The sequence below is a fragment of the Prunus dulcis genome, chromosome 6, assembly GCF_902201215.1.
Source record: "Prunus dulcis chromosome 6, ALMONDv2, whole genome shotgun sequence".
Classification (NCBI taxonomy): domain Eukaryota; kingdom Viridiplantae; phylum Streptophyta; class Magnoliopsida; order Rosales; family Rosaceae; genus Prunus; species Prunus dulcis.
Genome location: NC_047655.1, coordinates 16,633,357 through 16,648,477, shown reverse-complemented (window position 1 = coordinate 16,648,477; position 15,121 = coordinate 16,633,357). Strand labels below are relative to the sequence as shown.

The window sequence follows — 15,121 nt, the reverse complement described above, 5'->3', positions numbered from 1 at the left end:
TGCAATTGGGGACTAATTGGTGGTTGCTCACTGTAGTGTATGCTAACCCTTGCCCAGGTATTCGTGAGTCTCTTTGGGCTTATTTTGATGGTCTTGCTCAGGCTTNTAAGCTGCCCTTGGTTGATTTTAGGGGATTTTAATGACATTGCTTGTGNTGCTGAAAAGTCTGGTGGCAACTTTGATTCCGGTGGTCAAAATTTTATTAATTGGATTGATCGTAATCAGCTAATTGATTTAGGTTTCTCTAAAGCCAAGTTCACGTGGTGTAATAAAAGGAATGTTGATGCTATCATTTGGAAAAGGCTTGATAGGGGGTTGAGTAATATTGCGTGGAGATTGTTATTTCCTGAGGCCTATCTTTCCCACTTGCCTAGGGTGAATTCGGATCACTGTCCTATCATGGTTAGATTGTCTTTTGCTTATCTCCCTGATAAAGATTGTGTGCCTTTCCGGTTTCAAGCCATGTGGTTCACCCACCCTAAGTTTTCTGAGTTTATTGCTGATCTTTGGCAGTCTAATAATGGTAATGCGGTTTTGAAATATGCTGGACTTGTGTCCCCTCTTGTTTCTTGGAATAGGCAGGTTTTTGGTTGTCTTTTTCGAAAGAAACGAAGACTTTTGGCTAGACTTGCAGGAATTCAAAGGAAGTTATGTTTAAATTATAACCCTTATCTCAGTCAGCTTGAGAATGAGTTATCTACTGAGTATAATTTGATCCTTGAGCAGGAAGAGTTGTTTTGGTTACAGAAGTCTAGAAATACTTGGTTGAAGGAAGGGGATAGAAACACTCAACTTTTTCACTTGTCTACTGTCATAAGGAGGAGGAGGAATAAACTTGAAGGTCTGAATAATGAGGCTGGAATTTGGATCACTAACAAGATTGGAATGAAACTGACTATTGTCAATTATTTCCAAGGGCTGTTTGGTGAAACTGGTTTGGTTGATGACTATAGATTGCTCCCTCATTTTTTTCCAAGGTTGGCTGATTCGGATTTAGAGGGCTTGAGTTGTGAGGTTACTGATGATGAAGTTAAAAATAGTATGTTTGCTATTGGGGGATTAAAAACTCCTGGTCCTGATGGATTTCCTGCCCTCTTTTATCAGAAATGTTGGGGGATGTGCTCTGCTGATATTATTGCTTTGGTGAAGGATTGTGTTTTAACTGCTTCTCTTCCTGAGAGTATCAATGAGACGTTGATTGCTTTGGTGCCTAAAGTTGAGAGACCTGTTTCCATGTCTCAGCTTTGCCCCATCAGTCTTTGCAACACCATCTATAAAGTGATTTCCAAGATTCTTGTTGCTCGGCTTCGACCTTGTATGGCCAATTTGGTTAGTCCTAATCAAGTGAGCTTTGTCCCAGGGAGACAAATTGTTGATAATATTGTTGTGGCCCAAGAAATGCTGCATAAGTTTAAAAATTCTAAAGGGAGCAAGGGTTTCATTGCTTGGAAAATTGACTTATCCAAAGCTTATGATCGGTTAAATTGGGATTTCATTAGAGAAGTGCTTTGGGAGGTTGGGATTCGTGGGAGAATTCTTGAGCTTTTAATGCAGTGTATTAACTCTGTGTGTTATAAGGTGATTCTCAATGGTGAATTAACTGATTCTTTCTCTCCTAAATGTGGCATTCGGCAAGGGGACCCTCTTTCCCCATATCTCTTTGTTTTGTGCATGGAAAAGCTTTCTCATATTATCCAGTAGGCTGTTCAAGACAAGACTTGGAAACTAGTGCAGATCTGGGAAAGTGGTCCTTTTATCTCTCATCTCTTTTTTGCGGATGATTTGATTCTCTTCGGAAAAGCTTCTGTCAATCAAGCTATTGTTATGAAGAAATGTTTAGATGATTTTTGTAGTCTCTCCGGCCAGAAGGTCAGCTTTGAGAAATCTATGATCTATGTTTCCCCAAATACTTCTCCTGAGTTGGTTCAAACTATTGCAACTATATGTGGTTCCCCTCTCACTACTTGTCTTGGCAAGTATCTTGGTGTTCCTCTTATTCACACTCGTGTTACTAAGGCTCCTTACCAAGAGATTATTGATAAAGTCCAAAGGAGGTTATCTTCTTGGAAAAGTCATACTCTTTCTATGGTTGGTTGCTTAACCCTGTTGCAATCAGTCACCTCTGCCATTCCTATTTATTCCATGCAATCAGCTAAACTGCCAGTTTCCATCTGTATGAAACTTGATCAGTTAAACAGAAATTTTTTATGGGGGCATTCTACTGATCAAGCAAAGGTTCACTTGGTCAATTGGGACACTGTCTATAAGCCTAAATTTGCTGGTGGTTTGGGTATTAAAAATTTTGCTTGGATGAATCAAGCTCTTCTTGCTAAAACTGGTTGGCGCTTGTTGCAACGTGAGCAAGGTCTTTGAGCTCAAGTGTTTAATGCTAAGTATCTAAGGCATTGCGATATTCTTGCGGCTAAAGATCTGCAGTTCCAGAGTAGCTCCAATGTCTGGAAGGGTATCTTACATGGTGCTCAAGTTCTTTCTGCAGGTGTTAAATGGCGTGTGGGGTCTGGGGATGATGTCTTGTTCTGGACTGACAGATGGCTTAGTTGTGGCCCTTTACAGCAATTTGCTTTGATTGATTTATCTGAGGACATGCTTCAATTAAATGTTAATGATTTTTTGGAGGATGGGGTTTGGGATTTCAATTGCTTATTGGAATGCCTGCCTATAAATATTGTCAACTTGATCCTTAGTACTCATGCTGGCTATAATGGTAGTAGGGAGGATAAATGCATCTGGCAGCCCACCTCTAATGGCTAATTTTATGTAAAAACTGCCTATAGCACCTTTTATCTGGATGAGGGTAGTGCTAAGTGGAAATGAGATTTTATTTGGAAGCTTCATGTTCCGCCAAAGGTTAAGACCTTCCTCTGGCTGTTGTGTCATAAGAAGTTACTTATGAATGCTCAAAGATAGAAGAGAAAGCTCACTAATGTTGCTGATTGTCCTAGATGTGTTTGTCCTTTGGAATCTTGTGCTAATCTCTTTAAGGATTGTACTGCCACTCTTGCAATTTGGAATAGACTTGGGTTTGGGAGAGTGGAGGTTGGTCAATTGATGGATGATTATGATGATTGGCTGTTGCATAATTTGAATTCTAGGAGGTTTGTTGTCCATGGCCTGCCTTGGTATTTGGTTTTTGCTATCATTCTCTGGTTTATTTGGAAATGGAGATGTAAAGTGGTTTTTGATCAAAATTTTCTTTTGCTTGCTGATCCTCATCTGATGATTTATCAGTATGCTTTTGAGTGGTTTTTGGCTTGTAATCCAATGGCTATTCTCCCTGAGCGTAGTGTTGTTCTTCTCCATTGGATGGCCCCTCTTCCTGGTGTTTGTAAAGTTAACACTGATGGTAGCAGAATTAATTCCTCTGGTCTTATTGGGGCTGGGGGTCTGTTAAGAGACTCTTGTGGGAATTGGATCAAGGGTTTCTCTGTGAATCTGGGCTATGGTTCCGTCATTGAAGCTGAGTTATGGGGGATTTTTTTGGGGGCTTGGTATGGCTTGGGATGCTGGCTTTTGCACAGTGGAGATTGAGTGTGATGCTACTTTTGCTGTGGCTTTGTTAAAAAGTCCTATTGTGGCAACGCTCCCTCTCTTTAGTATTATCAATTGCTGCAAAATGAAGATTCATGAGGATTGGCGCTGCTTTGTGAAGCATATTTGCCGTGAACAAAATTGTGCTGCGGATGCTCTTGCTGTGAAGTGTTATGATTTTGCTCCTGGTCTCCATGTGTTTCTTGAGGCTCCAGCTTTTCTTAGTAATGTGTTAGCTGCTGATGTTAGAGGTGCTGTTAGACCTCGTCTAGTTTCTGTTTAGTTTCTTTTTGGTTTGGGGCTTTTGCCCTCCTCTGTACCAAAAAAAAAAAAAGAAGTTGTATTAAAGGTGTTATCTCTTGTAGCACTTAAAAGAGTAAGGCTAATCTCACAACGATAATCAACGTCATAGGAAAACCAACCACACTTGTACTTCATTTGTTTTTTGAAGTACAAAATAAAATTACAAGGAGAATCTTGTGGGATTCCAATATTCCTTTGATCAAACAACAACCTCATAGTCATGAATTTTGGGGAAATTAGTAAACCGTAAACAAAGATGTTGTTTATGCTGACCCAAATTAGTGACAGCATCAGCGATCATATTTGCTTCACAATACACATGTCGAACATTAGAAATCTGTAGTTGTTGATAATGGCGGATCTATGAATTTTTCTAGGAGTGTGCTATAGTTTTTTTTTAGATGAGAGATCTATATAAACAATGAGAGCCAATTTTTTTTTCCGTATGCGAATTAATACAGTGAGAATCGAGTGGGAATCAAAACTGAAACTATGGGAAGCAAAAACACAAACAAAAGTACAATTTGTAGCCGTAGCATATCCCAAAAATTTAAACTGAGGCATAAACACTAAAACTTTGTTGCACTTGTAGATCTGAATGTGAACTTGTAAATCAGAAAAAGAAGAAAAGAGAGAAGAAAGAGAGAGGGGAGAAACAAGAAATTGATAAATGTTGAATATATATATATATATATATATCTCTCTCTCAAGAGCATACCTCAGCCACCCTTAGTTCCGCCCTCGGTTGTTGAAGATGATATGTTGAAAAATAGTGGAAATAAAAATGTAAATTTGAAACTGTAATTAGCGTACTTTTGTTTTTATAAGTCTATAATTTTGGTCACCCTTGAGAATTGGAAAACTACCAAAAGATTGATATAATGTTTACTTATCTAGAATTAATATTGGAATTATTTTGATTCCTAACTTATCCGTGTTTACTAACACAAACGAAATAAAATAAAAAAAGGAAGTGAATTTTACATTACAATTCATAATCTATACATGAAAACCCAATAATTAAATTGAATAGGGAGGGTAGTTTATCTCATATCCAATCTTTCTTTCCCTTATTCACAACTTCACCCATTCAAAGTAAACTTGTAATGAATTCAAAATAGGGGCGGTCCTACGACTGGGGCATTGATGTGTTCTAATATACTATAAGGTTGATTAAGAAAGAATTATAATATGGGGATTTTGTTGAAATTAATTAGGTTTTTATTTTAGGAATTTTGTTGAGATGTTTGATTTTATATGGGTATTGTTGAGATGGTTGATTTGTTGTTGTATGTTAATGTTTGATTAAAGGCATTGATGTTATTATGAGAGTTTATTTGATTTTTTGTTGGGTTTCTAATGTAAGTTTTATCGAGTCAAGTTTCAAATTTTGGATCCACCACTAGTTCAAAACTAACAAACTACACTTCAGCATGAGCTTGTTAGCTTGTTCAAGTGGTTAAGAGCAGTTAGGCCATCTCCAATAGTGGGTTAAATCCTCAAATATAGCCCTTTCACACCCAAAACCCATCTCCAAGCCAAACCTAGTTAGCGGGCCAAAAGGGCCAAAAGTGGCATACTTCTTGGGTCGGTTATATCTTATTTTATTATTTATTGGGTGGGCCAGTTGTTATTTTTAAATTAATGTTTTAGTTTCTTGGGTGGACTGTTGTTGTTTTTAAATTAATCTTATCATATCCGAAAATATTTTTCTTTTCTAAAATCCTATTCGTGAATGTCAAAAATCCTATACGAACTTTTTTTTCTCTTCTAAAATAAATTTTAAATATGGTATAAAATAGTACTTTAATTAAATTATCCAATATGTTTAAAGAATGTAATAAAAACTATTACAAAATTAAAAAAGATATGATTTAGCATGCACTACTGTAAAAAATATAGCCCATCACTGTTTCTTACAAAACTATAAATGGTGGGCTATATTTAGCCACGCACCATTGGAGATCCATTCACTCCTGTACTCGAATCTCCCCTTTCTTGCTTGTAAAAAAAAGTAAAACAAAAGCAAAAAAATTAGACAAAAATGGTTGAGTTCAAAACGATGTTAACCAGTACTCACAATGTTGTCAGCCAGCCAATAATACAGATGAAAGTATATCTTGGGTGCAAACTACAATCAGCCTCTGTCATGTACCAGTATTATAAAAGAAAGGAAACACACACAATTTGAATAGAACTTCCTCTCCTTTGGTATGAGAAACTTTGCACTGCACCTAAGACATTGTCAGAAGAAGATTACCAAGACAGAAGCCCTCAACTTCTCCACCTTTGCGTGCCCTGTTCTTCAGTCACAAGACCCATGTCTTCCAATCCGAAATCTCCAAAGCAGAAGGCGGGCATTGGTCAACCTCTTACAACTACGCGTTTCAGACCAACCCATTTGGTACGATAAGAGAATGCATGCCCAGGTTGTCGTATCGGGCTTTCAAGATGATGTTTTTCTTGCTAATCTTCTATTGCACTCTTACGCAAAATCTGACTCTATTGTTTACGCGCGGAAACTGTTTGATAAAATGCCTGAAAAGAACTCAGTTACTTGGTCCTCTATGGTTTCTATGTATACCAAGCATGGTAATGACGAAGAAGCATTGGTGATGTTTTCAGAGTTCTGCCGGAATTCCGATGGGAAGCCGAATGAATATACTTTAGCTAGTGTTATTCGGGCTTGTACGCGATTGGGAGGGGTTGATCAAGGTGCTCAAGTGCATAGTTTTGTTGCGAAGACTGGTTTTGATCAGGAAGTTTATGTGGGTACTTCTTTAGTCGATTTTTACTCAAAAAATGGTGATATAGAAGAAGCAAAACTAATTTTTGAAGGTTTAAAAGTAAAAAGTGCAGTTACTTGGACTATCATGATATCAGGGTATGCAAAATGCGGAAGAAGTGAAGTATCTTTGAAACTGTTCAACCAAATGAGAGACACTGACGTTCTTCCTGATAAATATGTGCTTTCTAGTCTTCTGACTGCATGTTCTGCGCTCAAGTTCATTGGAGGTGGCAAGCAAATCCATGCTTATGTGCTTAGAAGGGGAACAGTAATGGATGTTTCAGTTGTTAATGTACTTGTAGATTTCTACGCAAAGTGCGGTGAAGTGCAGGCAGGACGAAAGCTATTCAATACAATAGTAGTCAAGGACCTCATTTCATGGACCACAATGATAGCTGGGTATATGCAAAACTCAATTAACCGAGAGGCTGTTAAGCTATTTTCTGAAATGGCCAGATTGGGTTGGAAGCTAGATGGATTCGGGTGCAGTAGTATTCTTACTTCATGTGCTTCACTTGAGGCCCTTAATCATGGGAGAGAAGTGCACGCGTATGCTATCAGAGTTAATCTTGTTTATGAAGATTATGTGAAGAATAGTTTGATTGATATGTATGCAAAATGTGATTCCCTTACTAATGCAAGACGAGTTTTTGATTCAATGGCTGATCATAATGTGGTCTCTTACAATGCAATGATTGAAGGATACTCAAGACAGGATAAGATGTCTGAAGTGCTGGATCTTTTCAATGAGATGAGGCTTAGATTGCTCCACCCGAGTCTCTTGACATTCGTTAGCCTTCTTGGTGTCTCAGCTGCTTTATTTGCATTGGAATTGAGCAAGCAAATCCATGGTCTGGTCACCAAATATGGGTACTGTTTGGACGTATTTGCTGGCAGTGCTCTCATAGATGTTTATTCTAAGTGCTCATTTATTAGTGATGCCAGACTTGTATTTGAGGAGATGAATGAGAAAGACATTGTAGTGTGGAATGCGATGTTCTGCGGATACACCCAACAGCTGGAAAGTGAAGAGGCTCTCAAGTTATACTTGGAATTACAGTTATCAAGACAAAACCCCAATGAATTTACTTTTGCTGCCCTAGTCTCAGCTGCCAGTAACCTAGCAAGTATCCAGCATGGTCAACAGTTCCATAACCAGCTCATTAAGATGGGTCTTGACAGTGATCCATTTGTCACAAATGCCCTCGTGGATATGTATTCCAATTGTGGAAGCATTGAAGAGGCTTGCAAAATATTTGATTCCAAAATTTGGAGCGATGTTGCCTGTTGGAATTCCATAATCTCAACATATGCCCAACATGGAGAAGCAGAACAAGCCCTTATTATGTTTGATAGAATGATGAAGGGGCAAATAAAACCCAACTTTATCACATTTGTGGGTGTGCTATCAGCTTGTAGCCATGCAGGCCTTGTGGATGATGGACTTCGCCACTTTGAATCAATGCCTCGGTTTGGAATCGAACCAGGGACAGAGCATTATGCTTGCATAGTTTCTCTCCTGGGTCGTGCTGGTAAATTATTTGAAGCTAAGGAATTTGTTATGAAAATGCCGATAAAACCAGCAGCGATTGTATGGAGGAGCTTGCTCAGTGCATGCACAGCTGCAGGCAACATTGAATTGGGGAGGTATGCAGCAGAGATGGCAATTTTGAGTGATCCAGTAGATAGTGGATCATATATCTTACTTTCAAATATTTATGCATCCAAAGGTATGTGGGCTGATGTCAAGAGGGTGAGGGAAAAAATGGAATACAACGGGGTGGTGAAAGAAACCGGGCGTAGTTGGGTTGAAGCGAATAACGAAGTTCATACATTTGCTGCAAAAGATAGAACGCATCGCGAGACCGGTCTTATACTTTCAATTCTAGACAGTTTGATTCTGCAGATGAAAGGGCTTGGTTATGTGCCTGACACTACGACACTTCTGATAAATGATTGAGGAGAAGCATGGTGGGATAATGCTAAGTGAAGCCAACATTATGAGCCCCTGATCAAACCAGGAAATGAAAATTTGCAGTGTGCATCTTGTTTGAGTGAAGGTTTGAGCTTGATAAGAGCTATATCTTGGGCTTCTTCTAATATGGGTGTTTTAGCTGGTGCATATGAACTGGTTTGTAGCCGCTTCTTCTTGGCTTTTAACTGCAAAGGATTTGCCTTTGCCATCTCAGCTTAAGTGCTGTGATAATGATGGTGGATTTTCTCTTGAGTTTGAAGCACAAGTCCCATTTAAGAAGCTGGTAAAGACATTATCACGGCACAGATAATCCTAAGAAATTTTTATTCTTTTTATTGAAATGGGAGAGGAGATTTGAACTTGAGACATTTTTCAACAAACGAGAGAGAAATACCACGAAATTTGGATCGAGATGACGTGTACGTGTAAACAGAAAATCAATTCCAAATGTATATATGCATGAATGTTGTGAAAGCAAGTTAATGCACGTCTTCATTCTTATACAACATGAGAATGACGAAATATTACAGGAAAATTGATTGAAAAATGCAGTCTTCCAAACCCTCACCATTTTAAGGTTGCTATACTTTTTTTTCTCTCTGTTTTCTTTTTGTTCCTTTCATGTGCTAACGAAAAGAAAGAAAAAACCACTTGTTAGAGAGTTAAGCCTCTGCATCTGCACCTGTATTTTAGCTTTGCGAATTTGCTTCAACCAGAGTTGCTAGACCAACAAGCGCAGAAATGTCCTAATCAAGACTGACTTGCAAGTTTTTTTTTTTTTTTTTTTTTTTTATAACAAACTAACTCACTAATGCTAAAAAGAAAAATACTAAAAATAATTACATGAATTTTGTACCATTTAATTAATTAAAGATAAATGATGACCGCCAACATTTTTTCTAGCAACCTCAACCAACTCCAAGCCTTTTCCTCCTGTTAGATTTTTATTGATTCCTTTATCACCAGAAAACTGTGGCGATTGCTATAGCTGCAAGCGAGAAGAGGAAAAACATGAGAATGAAAGGCCAAACCCTGACTTCCGATGTGTCTGGCACGATAACTATTTGCTTTTCTTGGCCAGTTTCTAGATCAAGAACAACATATTTTCCCGCAGCCATTTTTCTTTTCAATGTTAGAGGAGCTTCAAGCACGCAGTATATATATATATATATATTGCTCATATCATGTCAAGAAATGGCGTGTTCAATTACAAGACTTGACAATTCTGGCTGTAGAAAATTGAATGTTCTTTTTTTTTTTTTTGGTATGGAAAATTGAATATTCAGAAGAGATATTTAGTGATATACCCATTTCTAGCACTAATATTATAAATAAACCCTACACAATTGAATTCCTATAAACAAAGCCAAAAAAAAACTCAAAAAATGATAGCTAGCCTTATTGAATTTAATATTTATTATTAAATTACTTTGATGCCCTATTGAGTGCTTTGGGTATTTTTATGAGATTTTGGGGTTGGGCTTGTTTTAAGAAATTGATGGCAGTTTTGTAATTTATAAGAAGTTAAAAGCTTTTTGTTATGTTGTAAATGGGCTTTGGGTGTGTTTCTAAAGTCCATTTTATATAGGGTATTTTTATAATTTGGGCCCCCATATTGGGTATAATAGTGAATCTCCCTATTCAGAAACCGGGATTTTGGACCATAACCTTTTTTTTTTTTTTTGAAAAATCTCAAATTTTGGCCCAAGTCGCCCCAAGTTGAAGGCAACTTGTAGCACGTGAAGGAAAGCAAGAGAAACTGCGGAAGTGAGCCAGCCATCTCGGCTAATTGAAGGGAAAATTGCTGACGCGTGGCGCAAGATCGGCTTGTAGTCGTTGTCATCTAATGGCTGCAATTCAAACAGCCAAATTGATTTTTTATTTATTTCAAATGTAATGGCTAGTTTAAGCCAACGGCCGTATTAAAAAGTGACTTGATCAATGGAAAAACAAATAATTCAACGGCTGAAATTGAGATAGACATCGAACCAAATGATGCCATTGACCGGACAAGGAAAAGGTTGAGGAGAAAGAGGGAATTCCCCCCGTGCAACGGAGGTACGCTTCTTTTTATTTAGGCTTAAATGCTAAAATGATCTCTGTGTTTTAGCCCGTTAGCTAATTTAGTTCATGTGTTTTCAATTTGGCTAATTTGGTCTATGTGTTTCGGACCGTTAGCTAATGTAATCCAATCCATTAAACTTCTGTTAAAATATTAATAAAAAATATAAATATTTGAATTCAATCTATAAAATAAATAATTATGAAATAAAAATAATATTGAAAAGATAAAAGTAATTAAAAACCAAAGGACAACACCATTTCAGCAACACCCTTCCTCCCCAGCAACAACTCACCCACACGCAAAACCCCAACTCCCCAAGCTACCCACCCCACCCCCCCCCCCCCCCCCCCCCCCCTCTCTCTCTCTCTCTCTCTCTCTCTCTCTCTCTCTCTTAAGAACAATTCCTAACTCCTGACCATCTCCCAGTAGAATTTTCACCATGCAGTCATCGCCCCACTCCCCCTAAGAACAATTCCTAACTCCTGACCATCTCCCAGTAGAATTTTCACCATGCAGTGATCGCCCCACTCCCCCCAACCACATTACTGAGCCAGCCCCGAGCCCATCCTGTTTTTTTTAAAATCTTTTTTCTAATGCTTTGTTTTAGTTCTAATGAAGTTTTAATATGTTTTTAAATTAATTCAATTTTTTAAAATTAATTTCAACAAAATTTATAGGTTTTCAAAGGAAGAAGAAGAAAAAAAGGAATTATCATGTTTATTTAACGGTAATTTTAACATAATGGGCCACATTAATTAACATTGCTAAACACAAGGGCTAAATTGGCCAAATTATAAACACTGGACTAAATTGGCCAATAAGATAAAACACATGGACTATTTTAGCATTTAAGCCTTATATTTAATGTAATAACAATATCATATAATAAATTAACTAAACAATTGAGAACTCAAGAGTAATTTATAGTTTACAAACTGGCCATTATAGGCCGGTGTTCAATTTCAAGTGAGAGTTGTCTATCGTCATTTCATTTACGTGTGGCAAAGATCTTATTGGCTTCACAACTGTTTTTGTAGTCTTATTTATGCTGGGATGCAGCTTGGAGTTGACAAATTAGTCTCTAAAATTTGTCATCTTCTTTTTTGATAATCACCTATTTATTCGTCCTCAAAATATAATGTATTGTTATGCAAACTACTTTAAAAAATGTACCCTATATATATTCATATTGTTTTCTATTTTAGTATATACCCATATTATATTTTATTAATATTATCATATTCCATATAATTATGTCCAAATTCATTGGCAAACTGAAATCCGCTAGCCTTTTAGCATATGGGAGTATTTTTGCTCACCACTTTAACCTAAGGTGTATCTTCATCATCATTCTCAACACTTGACATATGTCTATTGACATAACTATGGTTCCATAAATATAAAGTAAAAAGTTAACTATGGTTATGCCAATAGACACGTATCAAATATTGAAAAGGGTGATGAGGATACACTTTGGGTTAAAATGGTGAGCAAAAATATTTCCTAAAATAGCCTTTTAGCATATGGGAGTATTTCCTAAAATAGCTTTTTAGCATCCGCTAGCCTTTTAGCATCCGCTAGCCTTTTAGCATATGGGAGTATTTTTGCTCTATCATGTGTATTATCCTTTGAGTGTATTATTCTTTACATCATTTATTTTCTTATATGCATTCATTCTAATGTTCTTCTATTTTGGTGTTTAGGTCAGCCTAAATCAAATCAAGGGTCTTCATCACAAACAACTGTTACATCAAATAGTGACGCTAAAAGGAAGCGTGGGTTTAGGGTAGTAACATTGTCAAATCAGACGGGTAGTTACACTGTCAAATCTGGCTATAACATGATATACATGGCTCACCTTGATACTCCGGTCGGACCTTCCAGCTCAAAAGTTTTAGATAAGGCTCTATGGAAGCTGGTTTGAGGCTCTCAGATGGTCCCAAAGTCAATGAATTTTTGGTGGCGAATGGTTAGGGGCTGCCTGCCAACAAGGGATGCTTTGTTCAGGAGACACCTTGGCAACCTCCCCGTTATGCCCTATTTGTGGGGAGTTTCCGGAGTCTGTTGAGCATCTTTTCCTCCTCTGTAATTGGGTCCAGCCTGTATGGTTTGGAGGTCCTTTGAACTACAGGATAAACAGGCAAAGTATTACTTCTATGAGTGAATGGATGATGCAAATTTTGAAGATTTCGCAGAGTTTGGGATATGATTGGAAGTGGCTAATTTCCCAAATTGTTTACACTTGCTGGAGTATCTGGAAGAGCCGTTGCTCTGCAGTTTTTGATGATATTAGTGTGTGCCCTCACCGTACCTTGCTGGTGGCCAAAAATTTGATCAATGATTTCAATCTTGTGCGGTGTCCTCCTGGGGATGCGATTTTGGAGGAGGATACTGATGATGGCCAAAGGGTGGTTAGATGGTTCCCCCCTCCCTTTTCTGTTTACAAAATAAATATTGATGCATCTTGGGTTAGTAGTACTCTGCAAGCTGGTCTGGGAGTTGTAGTGAGAAATTCTGCCAGCAACTTTATGGGTGGTTGCTGCGTTACTAGACTTGCTTCTTCGGCAATCGAGGCTGAAGCCCATGCTGCTTTAAAGGGGGTCAAGCTGGCTGCTGAAATGGGACTTCCAAACGTGGTCTTTGAATCTGACTCAAAGGAACTTGTTCAATCAATTAAAGGAAATATTTCGAAAGGTAGGTGGATGATTTATCCTATCCTATCAGCTATTCGGCGACAATGTAGCAGTTTTATTTCTTGTTCTTGGCACTGGGTCCCTCGAGGGGCAAATCGAGCAGCGGATGCTGCTTCTCAGCGAGCTAGGCGGAGGATGTGCGATGAAGTTTGGGCTTCCAGCCCCCCATCCTCTCTGGTTTTTGTGTTGCAAGCTGATGGACTTCCTTGCCCCCCGCGGTGCTAGGGAGTTTTGTGCTGGAGGCGGACGGGCTCCCCTTTTGGAGGCGTCATAGTTACTGGTCTCTAGCTGTGTTTCTTCTAGCTGTTGCTGCTGTTGTTTCCTTTTCTTTCTGTCTTTGGTTTTTGTCTGTTTCTCCCCTTGTTGTCTGTCTTTCATTTTTGAATGAAAGTTTCTCTTGACCAAAAAAAAAAGGAAGCGTGGGCCAACATAAATGAATCAAATACAAAGAAAGAAACTTAAAGGGAAAACGATAAAGTTCAGTATAACTTGAAAGGGGAAGCTTGTGGGCAGGTGGGTAAACAATTGGCTTCATACACAGGTGTAATGGCTCGAACCTTTATCCCCATTGCCATCAATGGTTGGAATGGCGTGGATGACCAGTTGAAAGTGAAAGTGTGGACATAAATTACAGTACTACTAATTGATTTATGTGTATTTATAAGCTATCTCATAGTTTTTCTATTCTAATTTTTCTATACTGAACATCTTTCTTTATTTTGTGCAGGCGGTATTTCAATTACCTCCCCAAAGCAAAACAGGGATATTGCAATCAGCTTGTAACAAATTGAGGCAGTTCAATTCTAAGTTAACAAGGGACCACATACTACCCATATAGAAATTACCAACATGCATTTTAGCAGCCTCCCGATATGTATGACTTCATTGAGTTATCAGATTGGCAAAGTTTTGTAATTTCGAGATTAATTACTGAATGGCAGGTATGCTGACATATAAACTTGTTGTTTTTAATTTAAAACAATGATTTTTTGAGAAAAATATGAAATATAAACTTCTGGTCTTATATTTATAATGTAGGAAATTCATGAAGTCCAAAAGGAAAGGCAAAGTAAATGTAAACTTTATCACAGAACAGGCCGTAAAGGGTATCTTGGAGTGGCCGAAGACTTGGTAAGTGTAAATGGAGAAAGTTTTTGTTGTTGTCTTATTTGTGTATCAATTGCCTTATGCTAAATTTGATATCCATCTTAAATAGTATGAGAAGAATGTATTGGAGAAGGGCGAGGAAGTTGATAGAGCTCTTCTATGGAAGTATGCATGTGAAGATAAAATTGGAAAGATAGTTGATGAGGAGGTAGCTTCAATGTCTTAAAATATTGTAAGTACTAATTAAGTTGGTTTATTTCTGCTCTCTTTTCTTCACAATAAAAAATTACATACAAACATGTGTTTACAGAAAGATGGGGCAGATCTTTCTCTTATGCATGAGCTTGAGCATAGGTTTTTTATTTTATTTGGATTTTTGTTGGCTTCCTTCTCTAGTAATATTACAAGTGTGTTCGTAATCGTACCAAAAGTAATATTAGAAATGTAGTTTTAATGATTTATATATATTTTTTTGTAATTTACATGATATTCGGTGTCAGTCTCTTATTTATTGTAATTTCACAAAGTAAATACAATTTTACTCTCGTGGCACTCTATTATTTAATGTATTTCACAACAGTTTGGTTCAATCAACAATTTGGTAATAATCAATTGATAATTGACAAGTTCCAATTTTTTGT

The 15,121-nt window shown here is 37.6% G+C and overlaps 1 protein-coding gene across 1 annotated transcript; it reads left to right on the top strand.

The window, feature by feature from the left end:
- Positions 1 to 5,962: 5,962 nt before the first annotated feature.
- LOC117631850 (pentatricopeptide repeat-containing protein At4g39530) lies at positions 5,963 to 9,281 on the top strand. The gene has a single exon (XM_034365174.1). The coding sequence runs from the start codon at positions 6,066 to 6,068 to the stop codon at positions 8,598 to 8,600; it is 2,535 nt and encodes an 844-aa protein (XP_034221065.1). The 5' UTR covers positions 5,963 to 6,065; the 3' UTR covers positions 8,601 to 9,281.
- Positions 9,282 to 15,121: the final 5,840 nt, after the last annotated feature.

Coding starts and splice junctions, on each gene's coding strand:
- LOC117631850 (XM_034365174.1), top strand. CDS start 6,066: ATGAGAAACTTTGCACTGCACCTAAGACATTGTCAGAAGAAGATTACC.